This window comes from Epinephelus moara, chromosome 23 (assembly GCF_006386435.1).
Source record: "Epinephelus moara isolate mb chromosome 23, YSFRI_EMoa_1.0, whole genome shotgun sequence".
Classification (NCBI taxonomy): Eukaryota; Metazoa; Chordata; class Actinopteri; order Perciformes; family Serranidae; genus Epinephelus; species Epinephelus moara.
Genome location: NC_065528.1, coordinates 32,763,593 through 32,777,823, shown reverse-complemented (window position 1 = coordinate 32,777,823; position 14,231 = coordinate 32,763,593). Strand labels below are relative to the sequence as shown.

Sequence of the window (14,231 nt, the reverse complement as noted above, 5' to 3'; positions counted from 1 at the left end):
ATTTCAGACTTCATGCTATACTATGACTTTTTTTCATGATTTCGGACGAAATACTATACTATGATGTTTTTTCATGATTTCAGACGACATGCGTTACTTTGACATTTTTTAATGATATCGGACGACATACTATACTATGACATTTTTTCATGACCCTGGACGACATGCTATACTATGACATGTTTTCATGATTTTGGACGACATGCTATACTATGATGTTTTTTTTGATGATTCCGGACAACATGCTATACTATGATATTTTTTCATGATTTCAGACGACATGCTATATACTATGACGTTTTTTCATGATTCAGGATAACATGCTATACTATGGCGTTTTTTTCGTGATTTTGGACGACATGCTTTACTATGATGTTTTCTTTCGAGATTTGGACAACGTGCTATACTACGACTTTTTTTTATGATTTCAGACGACATGCTATACTATGGCGTTTGTTCGTGACTACGCACGACATGCTATACTATTAAGTTTTTTTTTTTGAGATTTTGGACAACATGCTATATTATAACGTTTTTTCAAGATTTGAGACGTCATGCTATACTATGACGTTTTTTCGTGATTTTGGACGACATGCTATACTATGTTTTGTCATGATTTCAATCGACATGCTGTACTATGACGTTTTTTCAAGATTTCGGACAACATACTTTAGCATGACCTTTTTTCATGATTTTGGATGACATGCTATACTATGACTTTTTTTCATGATTTCGGACGATATGCTATGCTATGGCGTTTGTTCGTGATTTCGCACGACATGCTATACTATGAAGTTTTTTTGAGATTTTGGACGACATGCTATATTATAACATTTTTTCGAGATTTGAGACGACATGCGTTACTTTGACATTTTTTAATGATATCGGACGACATGCTATACTATGACGTATATACTAGGAAGATTCAAAGCTCCAATAGTTATGCAGATTTTGGGGGTAATATTTTCCTACACTAGTGACTGACATATGAATTAATGAATCAAAGAAAAAAAAATGCATTTTTAATCTTGATTTATTCACATTATGTATACCAGTAAATCATCAGCTCATTATTCATACTTTCTATGTAACTGTGCACTGTATACACAGGTGTATGCTTGAATGCCACTGTCAGCATGTGGCTGTTACACAGTCTGTCCACCAGAGGGCGTTCCAACATTACAAATTAACACTTGTCATTACCAACAGGAGGAAGCTTTCTTGCTAAGTAATAGTCTTAGGCACCAAATATCATTAACATGTTGAGTTTAATGAACATTTTAAATCACAGATAGGTCCTAAATGGCCAGCAGAGATCTCCATTGTTTACATCACTTTTTTGCCTATTCTGATATTTTAACGTAAGAGGCAAAGCAAAGTGAAATTTGATAATTAGAGAAGACGATTGAAACACAGACATTTGAAGTCATGTCAGGATTTTATTTGTAATACTTTTTTGGCTTTCAGTTTATATTATGAGTAAGTAGCCCCACTTCTTGCCTGTCCATCAGTAGTATCTGTTTTATTGGGATGTATATGTGCCGTCATCTGTAGGACATCGTTGAGTTAATGTATGAAACACTGCACAAAGTTTTCATCACTCAGTGTTTATTTTCCTCTTCATCAGAGCCTCTCAGCATTTCCAACATAATGTCCTGTATTAATACAGGAGGAGAGTGTTGTTTTAACCTTTAGTGTGACCAGCGCTTTACTCAAATGTCTTTAATAATTCTGTCTGTGATCGGTCATCTGGCTCCGTGTTGTTTATCCGTCTGTCAGTCTATCGTGGCCACATCCCCCACGCCAGCCCGGGCAGGATGAGTGCGATGAGGACGGAGGAGAAAAGGTTGACGGCGTTGTTGTCTAAGATGGGTTTCCCACAGATCCGCCGGGTGGTGGCAGATTCGTAACTCACCACCTTCCCGATGCTCGAGTCAAAGCCTGGAGACGGACAGAGCGAGAGGAGACCAGGTTAGAGAAGCAGCATCAGTTGCCATGGTGATCTCGGCAGATTTAAAGAGAGGGATGTACCATGATACCACTGGTCCTACCTGAGTACTGCATGTGAGCTCCCAGGAAAGAGTCCAGCATTGACCCCAGCAGGCCAGCCACACCGCCATACATCATGATGGGCCACTGAGGGTCCGCCAGGTGCAAGTCGCTGACCATTAGAAGCTGTGTTGCATAGTACGCTGCGCCCACTGCGAACCCACCGAGGAGGCTGGCGACAAGTCCGACAGTCGTGACCCCTCCGTTTGTTCCTGGAGGGCACGAGAGCAGAAAAATAATAAGTAGATCGCAATAAACAGAAGAACCAGTGTGAACATGTTCAGTCCATAAACCCAGCTCTAATCAATCAAAAACATTTCAGGGTCAAATTTAGGAAAAACATGAATTTGACCCTCGATACAAAGAAACTGTGTGTGCTGCTGAACTTCTGCCTCCTCCGTCTGTGTCATCATATACATCCACACAAACAGCCTTTTACATTGTGGCCACACTCCAATTTACAGTCGAGTACAGTAGCTGTAGGTCAGTCGATTGTACCACAGACTGGAAAACTGATTTCACGTCAATGATGTCACAGCAAACAATGACCTGATGACACTGACACAGCAGACAGAACGGATTAGTGTTAAAGATTTAAGGAGTTAAGACTGTAAGCAGCTGAAACTTCCTTCAGTGTTCACTGTTCAGGAGCTGAATTATCCACAGAGGTCTCTTCCTCGCCAAAACAACAAACAAAAAGGACTCATCTGATTAAATTTCAATCAGATTGGATCAAAACCTAAATGTGGATTGTTCATAAGAAAACAAGGATTAGCAAATCAGATTAAATCACATAATCCTGTGACTGTGTGGATGTGTCGAGCACCCAGTGATTGTTTTCAGCCTCTCACCTGCAGGAACTTCCTTCCAGGTGGTGATGAGTCTCGGCTGTGATTGGCTGAGGACGGGCCCCACCTCTGACGCCCAGGTGTCCCCGGTGCTGCATGCGAGCGCGCCCAGTAGAGACAGGCACATCCAGGAGGCCGAGTACTGTTTGCTGAAGTCAATGGGGATCTCACCTGGACCCACCTGAAACATGGCAGCCATTTTAAAGAGTCAGACACCAGGGGAAATGAACATTTACATACAACTGGAAGTATTTAAAGGATCAGCAGTTTGTTTTTTTGTAATTTCAATTTTTTTGTTTACAGCCAATTCTTATACCACATGTCGCAGTGGAAAGCTTTCCTGCTTATGAGCGCGGCGTGTTGGAAAAGCAACTGTACTTTACAGACAGAGAGAAAGAGGGTGACTCGGTGGAGAGACTGTGGTGGAGGAGAAAACTGGTGGTACTTTCCATCCATCCACTGGGGGGCCCATCTCGGGGGGACGAGGAGTCTGCTTACAGGGACGAGGTACAGAGACTGTACCGGACTGGAGTGGTGCTCAGTGAATAACCTCACACTGAACACCACTGAAACAAAGCAGATGATTCTGGACTTCAGGAAGAAGCCTGACCCCTCTGCACCAGCAGAGCATGTGTGGAAAGAGTGCAGACTTTTAAATTCCTGGGAGTCCATGTTTCTGAGGATCTCTCCTGGTCACCCGACACCACGGTGGTGATAAGAAGAGCACACAAGCGTGCCCACTAGCTCACCTGGTAGAGCAGGCGCCACATGTACAAAGCATGTTGCTGCATGTCATCCCCAGTCTCTCCCCCTTTCATGCTCAAATAAAAGCCCCAAAAATATCTTTAAAAAAGAGCACAACAGAGGCTTTGCGTCCTCAGAGCGCTCAGGTGAAACAATGTGGAGAGGAAGCTGCAGGTGGCGTTCTACAGGACAACCATCGAGAGCGTCCTCACATACGGCATCTCTGTGTGGTAAAGAGATAAAAAGGCTCCGCCCTGCCCTGGAAGAATTCGCCACTTCACGCTACATCAGCAGTGCAAAAAACATCATAAAAGATCCCTCTCTCGTGGTCACCAACTCTTTGAACTGTTGCCATCTGGCAGACACTACAGAGCTGCCAAAACACCAACCACCAGACTCAGAGATGGCTTCTTTCCCACAGCCATCAGCACACTGAATAAGACTAAACTGACCCACAGACGACAGGCCCACACACTTATAAACAGCTGCTGAAGAAGATCAGCTGTGCACTCAGGATTTATGATGCTTGTTAAGGTCGCTTAACGACACGACTGTTCTCTAATAAATGGTGTGTGTTTACCTCGATCATATAAAGCAGTGCCAGCTCTGTGGGAACTCCTCCGTTACAGAAGACCTGGACCCAGTTCCTCTGCCCCCCTGACACAAACACAGAGGTTAACACATTTAAACATGAATATTAATTTAAAAAAAAAGAGAGAGAGAGCACACCTTCACGTCTCTCACCTTCTTTGTACTCGGCGTCTATTTTCTTCTTCTGTGCTCCTCCCCAGCGGGTCAGTTTGGAGGAGGTGATGAAGAAGGCCAGCAGGGCGGAGAAGAAGCTGTAGTTGGCCATCGTCAACACAAATCCCACCAGCAGGGCTGAGGACACACACGTCATGTTAGAGGAACTCTTTTTTACTTCAACAACAGATGAATGTTTCTTAGAAAGCCGATCCATGTTCTCACTTCTTGTAAACACAATGGCGCCCTTCAGTCTTCCAATAAATCAAATCAGTAACGATGATCTCAGATGTTCCAACACTCAGCAGAGTTCTAACACGTAAAGTACAAACAGGAAGCAGGAGAGAAACTTAACTCCAAACCACAGAGATTCAGTCAGAAGCTACAGATGTACTGAGAGCTGAACACACAGAGACTCTTCGCCTGTCTCTCTGGTCTCCTGCAGACAGACGGGAGAGTCTCACGTCACACACTTGTTTCGGGGGGAGAAGCAGTGTCCGACTTTTGGACCTTCTCTGGAGAAGGTCCAATTCTGGCGCAGCTTGGCGTGGCACATCTAAACTGACAATGGAAACACAAATCGCTGTGGCATGGCTTTACCCAGCGCAGCCGAGAGTGACAATGGAAAAAGGCTGCTGCTATGAGGTGACAATGCTCAACACTGCACCACCATGCCGCCATTTTTTAAAAACATATTTAATTTTTTTTACATATTACACATATTTTTTTATTGCTATAGTTACTCGTCAGATCTACATGAAATCATTATGATCAATATTAGACTTAAGACTTTCCTCTTTGATAAAGCTTATAGTTAGGGCTGGCTCAGGCTTGCCCTGTACCAGCCCCTAGTTAGGCTGACTTAGGCCTAGTCTGCTGGGGGACCCCCCTATAATACACCTTCTACTTGCAATGGAGTATTTTATAGTGTTCAGGGTTGGAAATTAGAACCAGCCAAAGCAGCTGCTACATTTGCTTCCCAGCAAGCATTTTTTGGTTTAAAAAAGTCTAATAGCCATCTACACGAAGACCTGATGTCTAGGCTAAATCACGGCTGAATTTGGGCTGTCAGTGAAAATTTGGTAGACGTCTAACCATAGCCAAAGTGTAGACATCATCAATTATACGGCTATGTAGAGACCATGTCCAAAAAATGGAGATAAACATATTTTAATTACTGTTGACTCTCCATACGTGATTGAATATCATACCGCACTCCATCTGCAATGGCGAAAATTACATTTAATCAATTTCAAAATTAAATCGGCTAGATTTGGGTTACATGTAGCTAGACTAAATCGGAGCTAATTATAGCCAATACGTTTAAATCATGACTATTGCTTGCTGGGTTCATTCACCACCTAGAAAACAATGGTGATCGACAGATACTGGACCCAGCAGCCTCAGTGGCAGGTGGACAGACGACAGATCACTGAAGTATTTCTGATGAATACGACCTCTGAAACAAACCATTATGAAAGTCTTAAATTCAGCCCAGAGCTGTGTGTGTTATGCATCGACCAGTAAAAAGCTGTGGTTTTAATGAGATCATGGAGCATTCCTCCCAGTATGACTCAGTGTCAACAAGAGATACTGATGAGGTTTGATTTCTCCGAATCCTGAAAGACTGAAGGAACATGAGTGGTTTTACTGAAGGCATCACTGAGATGTAAAGAGACTGATAACTGATTAATGATACCCTGCAGGAGTCAACGGGATCATGCGTGCGGTCCTGTGTGTGTGTGTGTGTGTGTGTGTGTGTGTGTGTGTGTGTGTGTGTCCGTAGCTAATCTCAGTGACCACCGGACCAATCAGAATTATATTTTTGTGTGAACTTTTATGACTGTTCACTCAGAGACATTTTGTGGTTGCACTGATCCACAACTTTCAAAGAATCTGTTTCACTGACTTCAGTGGCTGCAGACTGTTGCTGATTCCTCTGTGACGTGATGTGATCAATAAAATCATGTAGCAAAGGGCATCTCTCCGGAAATCATCTCGGCTAAAAACAACGAGCCTTCCTGTCTGTTACAGGTCATGTTCTGAACTTTGTCACGGCTGAAAACCATCCCTAAAATCAGTTTGGTCTCATCATGAACTGGAGCTCCTGCAGATTAAAGGAACACTTCGCCCCAACATTTATATATCAGTTACTCAGCCTGTGTTACGTTGGATTCATAGAAAACTTTGTTTTTCTCTCATGCCTCTACGGTGAACGGAGAATCCAAAAACTGAATTCTTGTGCAGAATAATCCAAGTTTCATTGATCCAGCTGCATCATCAGTACTTTACAAACACATGATTTTTACCTGAAAAGATTAATATTTAAAACACTTCCACATACAATAAGGTACATGCTGGCTGATTTGCCAAATGAGCTTTTCCTTACAGGGATGATTTATTATTTGACACCACAGTTCTAGTGAACCTGCTGCTCTCTGTAAAGAACTGAGAGAGGGGTGGTGGTTGGATTTTAAATACCAGGCTGGCATCTCTGAGCTTCAGGATGTGTTCCCAGCTTGGAAGGGCATGCTTTTCCAGGATGGTACAGTGGTGGTGGCGAATGGGTTTCTTGTGTAGAACCTTCAAAGCCTGTTTATAAACTGACTGGATTGGTGACAGGGTGGTTCTACAGCTCTGAGACCAGCTGGTTAGACAGGATGTAAGATGGGACATGATTATTGCATTGAATTGAGTTTTGCTGTTTCCATGTTGAGGCAGTCACGGATGTATTTGAAGTTGGCGATGTAGAACTTTTACAGTCTGTGTGACTTTTTTTACCTGCTTTTTGAAGGTGAGGTTTGAGTCCAGGGTTATGTCGAGAACATGCAGATGGGTTTCTTTGAGCCATTTAACTATGCGAGTCATTACTGTGTTCAGTTTGTATGCTGCATGGGTTTTGTTCCCAGCATGTACATAAAGTACTGTGTCATCTGCATACAACTTATTAAGGTTTGAGATATTTGTATCTAACTTGAGTACTTTATTCATAAGTTTATGCTACTTTACACTCTGCAGCTTTCTTTCTCCAAACACACCTTTGTTTCTATTTTACCTTCATCAGTCCTCAGGACAAAAAGCATCAGGCTTGTCTCGATGTTCCTTCACAAACTTGTGAGTCTGAATTTAGTCTCGATGTTCCTTCACAAACTTGTGAGTCTGAATTTAGAGGTGAGGACACAGGACAGGTTTTCTTCTGATGACTCTTCCATGAAGGTCATACCTGTCTAGGTGTGTCTGCACAGTACAACAGTGCACCACAACTCTTCCTTTCTAACAATCCTACGAGCAGCTCTCACAAAGTTTTCAGCTTGACCTCCACAGTAGTGATGTCACGATTATAGATTTTCTTGGTACGATTATTGTCAGAGAAATAATCACAGTTTTACGATTATCACGATTATTATGCATTAATTAACTTCACACTATAAATGTGTAAAATCACATGAACACATAGATCTTTAAGTTTCATTTATTTCCATGCCAACATAACAAAAATAATATAGCAACAAAGGTTTATTTTTTGTTTAAATTACAATTTCATGTCTGATGAAGGGCCTGGGCCCGAAACGTTACGTGTGGTGATATTCACATGAAATCTTTGGAGCAGTATCTAGTGTGCGGACTCACTTAACTACATGCCTCTTTGTGGTCCTGGTCCAGCACCTAGTCTAAGTTTTTTCTAGGATGTGCGTGTCTTTTTGTTCTCTTTAAATTACAATTACACAAATAAATTGAGAGCATATCTCGTGCAGTGTTAATAATAAATGAAACAGACATAGTGCTGGAAGGACAAGTCCAACATTTACTCAACACAGATGGGAGGAAGCAAAAGGAGGTAATACTAAAGCTAAATGTTCACTGACTGAGGACCTTGAGAAGACATTACGTATATCTTCCACATTGCACACTGACACTGAAACAGTCTGATGACTAAAAAAATTATTTGACCTCACGCTGTGTGCACACAAACTGCAAAACTATCCATTAAAAAGGTTTTTGAGACGTGCCTTAGCTTGTCACGTTGCACTGTAAGCCCAACTCGTATCATACCACTACGCCATTAATTGCAAATGACACGCTAACATATAATTTTTAATTCAATGTTACAATAAATAAATTGAGATTGACGTATTTTAACCCAGTTATTGTGCATTTACCTTTACTTGTGCATGTAAAGCCGGGTGGTTGTCCCGCAGGTGTTGTATCATGTTGCTCGTGTTCGATCCTTTGGCCGCGACTTTTTTGTGGCATGTTTTACAAACTGGAAAGCCGTCGTCAATAATGACCCCTTGGTCATTTCGCGATAGCCAAAATGATCCCACACGGCTGACTTTATCCGTTTTTTGGGGGGGAATAAGTCTTCATACTCCATCACTCGGAGACGCCTATTCAGCCGTACCGCTTGTGTAACTTTGTTTTCGTTCCATGCGACTGCGAGTGGTGCTGATCTGCCTACTGTATATGGTTCTGCATAATCTTTGGAGAGTGACGGTGTTGAGGAATCTTTATGAATAATTAACCGTTAATTGTGACATCCCTACTCCACAGTTCCTGTTAACTGCCATTTCTTAATGCCATGACCAAGTGAAGACTTCTTCTAGTCTTCATCAGGTCTTTGAGTGTTCAGAGTGCAGGCAGCTGTTTAGAGGAGCCCATGGCTGCTGACTGTTGGGACAAGCTGTCAGGAGTCACCTGCTCTGTCCTCACCATGACTGTCAACGAGCTCACTAAGGTCTGAGACCCTGGGAATTGTTGTCTGAGAACTCCAATGTCTCGGGGTGTCCAAACTTTTGGACGGTGCTCCTTTAACTTTTTTTCACTCTAAAACTGTACAAAACAAAAATAAAACACTGATCTCATTCAAAAAGTTGAAAAGCATGTTTCATCTTTAACTTCATGCCTTTTGGAGATCAGCTCATCTTCTACTCACTGAACTACTCACAGTAAAAGACACTTTGACCAGGCACTGTTAGTCCTGTTTTTACAATGAACACTCGGGCTGACCTGAACGCTTTGAAGCTCTGATCACTGCCGTGGTAATCAATGTCCAAATTAGTATTCAAATGCTGGCATAAACTGACGAGATGTTGAAAAAGTCAAATGTCTGGAATAGTTTCAAAACCCTGAAGTTGTAGGTCAGAAAACCAAAAGTTTGAGCCGAAGGGAAACACATCGTCCCCTCTCTACAACCTTCACATTTCACAGTCACTCAATCTGCTGTTGACACATATTCATCAGTGCAGCTTTATGGACACACCTCCCAGAGCTCCTGAGTGGGTCAGACTGCTTCTCTTCAGCGCCCGGAGCGTCAGCACAAGAGGAACCAAGATGGAGAACAGCCATCGCCACGGTGACACAGGCTGCAGTGTTCCTGTAAACAGACACGCACACACAAACTCAGACCACCGTCACAATCGCTGTAACATTCTCCACCTGAGAGAGATCTGGTGGTTTCACACGTTTTCTGAATGAGAGGACCATTTGACAGCAGCACAAAACCCCCTCAGTTTAATGAACACGTGCAGCGAGCAAAACTAAATCCCAACGAGCTTGTAACCGTCCATTTGGTTCGCTCTGGTGACAGGAAGGCAACTCTGCAGACACAGATACACTATTTATGTTTTTATGGGCTGATCCTACTGTTTTTGTTTGAATTTTGTTTTTTTCTTCAGAAATGTTTTTGCAGATTTCTGCGAGATGTCACATCACAGACATGAGACTTTCACCAATGACTGGAAGTTGCGTGCAAATGCTGCCAAGAAATATGACCCCAATGAGCCAGATGGTGGTAATTAGATTTTACATTTTGGAAAGGCCGACTTGCAGTTCGTCACAGAAGTCAGGCTCAGTCTGCTCTACAAAAAACCTCAAGTCTGACCTCCTAGACGTCCTGCCATTCTGAATTTCTGATGTTTATTTTTCATGTGAAATTATTTTGAAATTTCTTAATGGGGGGCGCCTCCACGCAAATTTGAAGTTTTCAAAAAATAATTTTTTGACATCTCCTAAACCGTATGCCTGACTTGTACCAAATTTTCTGTGGATCGTTACTGGATGAAGCTCATTGATAGTTATCACAAGCTTGCTGCAACCACCAGGGGGCACTACAAATTCAAAAAATGGGCGTGGCATTAACACAAACCAGACTATCAATCAGAAACTGTTTGTCCAATTATTAGAAAATGTCCAGGATATATACCCTGGAAATCCAGAGTTCTCGCGAGAGCACAATTTGAATTTGCTCAGCGAGTCACTCTGGCAATCAGTAATGATGCTCATTACCCATGCCGTTGGAGCCAAGCTGCACCAATCACATCGGTGTATCTGATATAGGTGGGCCAGAGGCGAGCTAAACAGATGACGACAGCGCTGCGACGACAAAGTCTGGAATCAGTCAGTAAACATTGCAAGATGGCTACGGATGAACACCAGTTGTTTGAAACGGCTTTGGCCGCTACAATGAACGAGTTAGACTTGGCTTTTTCTCTAAAAGAGGAACAGAAGACGGCGCTCGAGTCTTTCCTTTGCAAGAAGGACGTTTTTGCTGTTTTGCCGACCGGATACGGCAAAGGTCTAATCTACCAGTTAGCTCCGCTGGTAGCTAAGCTCTGGATACGTCACCCCGTGTGTTGTTCTGATTGGTCGTAGTGTTATCCAATTGCATGCAGTGATATTTTCAAATGCATGCTTGGTGCTGCCCCTCGAGTTGGGCCATTTGCATTACTCATGGCCAGACCCTAAATCTTTCTAGATTTGGGTCTGGATTTCCAGGCTACAGGATATATTGAATAATATAGTTGAACCATGTGTATGAAATTATTTGACATTGCTCAGTACGCACCACGCAATTTTGAATTTAAAAAAAAAACCAACAACTCATTTTTGACATCTCCTCTTAAACTGTACGTCCAATTTGTGCCAAATTTTCTGTGGATCATTAATGTATGAATCTCATTTTTAGTTATCATAAGCTTGTTGATATCTCATTGTATTTTGAAAATATTGACCTATGAACTTTAAAAGGGACAAAGCTCAGCATGTTTCTGGACCTAACTCCACAACTGTTTGGCCAATCATCAGGAAGCTTGCAGAATATGTCTACATAAGTACCTGAATCCAATCCTAGGAGTGTCATTTAAATCGACCACTAGGGGGTGCGAAAAATGCAAAAAACGGGCATGGCATTATCAAAAATCAGACTATAAATCAGAAACGTTGTCCAATTATTACAAAACTGCAAGATGTGTTAAATGATAATGCTGAGCCACGTGTGTAAAATTATTTTCCAAAAACGTTCACTGGCGCGGCCATGAATAGATGAACGTTTGTCCAAACATCACCAAACTGGGTGGATGTTAATAAAGCTATCGAAACAAGTCTCCAAAATGTTTCTGCGTTTGACCCCCAGGGGCCGACAGTGTCGCCAAAGAAAAGCATTGACCAGCAGAGATGTGGACGTGAATGAGAATCTGTTAAATCGTCATAAAGCTAGGGGTGGGCGATAACAATATTCTTGACAATATGACAGATTTCAGAAAAAAATAAGAACACAGAATCACAACAAATTAAGTGATCTAGTTTCACAGTTTGCTTCAAATCTTCAGTAAAAACTAAAGAAAAATGATCTTTCGTTTCTTTAGTTTGTGAACAACAACAGTAACTCAGAGTGAGATTCAGATTCTGTTACAATATTAATAGTTCAACTAAATCTAATCTACCACTAATTACACATTTAAACAAATGTCCCCTGGGATCTATATATATAAATCATCTCTAACCATCAGGCTGTAACCTGTGACAGGCTGTTAGGACACAGTCACATATATGGAGTTTATTCACGTAGGTTTCCAACAGCAAAGGAATTTTTCATATCGTATAAAAAAACTAAACCGGTATTATCGTGAACAAGATGATGTGACACAGCCCTACATAAAACCTGTCAGTTATCTTTAATGCAGGTGTCAAAGGTCGTGACCCTTTGCAGTCCATGCTGGCCTGAACCCCAGAATTACTGTTTTTATTGTCCAGTTTTCCATTATATATTTATTTTTCTGGACCTTTGCAGTACATGCTTTTTAATTTACTCTCTCCATGTTTATCATGCACCAAACCACTGGGGCAGATTCCTAGTATATGAAAACCCAATTCTCCTAATTGCGAAAGTTATTTATATGTAAACCCGATGACACCCTCCTGCTCAGATGAAGAATTTATTGCAGACACGGTCACGCAAGAAAGCTACTAAAAATTACACTGATAAGACCATGGCTGAAGGAACAGCTCCAAACTGGACAGAGTGTGACGTTACACGATTTATGGGAAAACCATAACAAATGGTGCTGCTGAGGATGATTCAGGAGAATTTACTGTGGTATTTAGAGCAGAGCACATGATTTGATCTGACTTTTTTTGAGGACATTTTTCAGAATAAATTTTAAAGGTTTCACGTTACCAGATGTGTTTCCACTAAATGTTTCTCAACACATAATAAAAACGTAAACACTGCAGTGTTAGCGTTCACCGGACCTGGATGTTTGTTCAGACTCACCGTAGTAGGTGCTGATGGTGAGGGAGATGACCCAGAAGAAGAGGGACAGTGCCAGAGTGGCACACAGCACGATCATATCAGTCATCATCTTGATGCTTTCCTTCATCAGCACGTCATTATCAGAGTCCATGTTGACGGACATGCCGAGCTGCAGACAGGACACACAGTCAGATACATGATGTCAGCGTGCACAGAGAAATTCAGGCATTTGGTAACTTTAAATCTTACATATCGTGTTTATCTGTCATGGTTACATTTTACTCGGCACCTTTGTTCTGAAACTTGGGCCACAGCAGCAGGTGGTCAGATCGACCTGCAAGCTGAGCAGGAAGTGGATTCACCACGCAACACAGGTGTTTGTCTTTACACGTGACTCAAAAATAAAAGTTTAAGATGATGTGACTGAACAGTTTGAAGCTCCAAAGCATCATTCAGCATGTTGACATTTGGATTCTGAATCAAAATTGAAATGCTGCGTAGCTTTTTTTTCCATGGTTGATTAAACGACACTAATATTATTAGTATTATACTGTTTGTTGAATTAGAGTCCAGTTGTGGCTGCGTATCACTGTTTGAGACTTCTGTGATCTGAGCATTTCTGATGACACCTGTGTGCTGTAAAGTCCAAAAGTCAAAAACAATATTTAAAACAGAGAGCTGTGAAATTCACATTTTTATCAAACCGAATATTCTGCTTCAGTCGCATTTATCAATTCAATTTAATTTAAATTATTTTTTTGACCTGAGCTGGATGAGAGTAGGAAGTGAGGGAGTGAAAACTGAATTATGATGTTATAAAATATGACGACAGACATTCGAAGCTTAATTTGAAAACCTTGAAAAAATTTTCAATGTAAAATATTACATTCTGTACAACACTGATTTTTGTTCAACTAAAGGTTTGTGGAACGCTCACGTTTCTTGTTATTGTTTCCCAAATGTTTATAATGAAGGCAGACAGTAATATTTTACCATGACTGAAAGAAATACAAAAAATAGAAGAACAGCACCAGGTTACAGTGTGTGATGTCAGACAGCATGATGACATCACAGAATAAAAAGAAGCGTGACATGTAACACATCAGCGTCGGCCTCTAGTGTGACATACAGTCAGGTCCATAATTATTTGGACAATGATACAGTTGTCGTCATTTTGGCTCTGTACACCACCACAATGGGTTTTAAATGAAACAATGAATACCTGCTTAAAGTGCAGACTCTCAGCTTTCATTTAAGGCTTTTTTCAAAAATGTAGTATGAACCGTGTAGGAATTACAACCATTTCTTCACACAGT

General features: G+C 41.5%; 1 protein-coding gene across 2 annotated transcripts in view; it reads right to left on the bottom strand.

The window, feature by feature from the left end:
* Positions 1-1,015: 1,015 nt before the first annotated feature.
* tmem19 (transmembrane protein 19) overlaps positions 1,016-14,231 on the bottom strand; it is a 28,322-nt gene continuing 15,106 nt past the window's right edge. For both annotated transcript variants that reach the window (XM_050035944.1, XM_050035943.1), the window contains exons 2-8: positions 12,937-13,084; positions 9,646-9,759; positions 4,386-4,523; positions 4,222-4,298; positions 2,901-3,078; positions 2,052-2,261; positions 1,016-1,941 (exon numbers count right to left, since the gene is read on the bottom strand). In XM_050035944.1, coding sequence (XP_049891901.1) covers positions 1,781-1,941; positions 2,052-2,261; positions 2,901-3,078; positions 4,222-4,298; positions 4,386-4,523; positions 9,646-9,759; positions 12,937-13,078 — 1,020 coding nt within the window. In that variant the 5' untranslated portion in view covers positions 13,079-13,084 and the 3' untranslated portion in view covers positions 1,016-1,780. The remainder of the gene's footprint in view (positions 1,942-2,051; positions 2,262-2,900; positions 3,079-4,221; positions 4,299-4,385; positions 4,524-9,645; positions 9,760-12,936; positions 13,085-14,231) is intronic.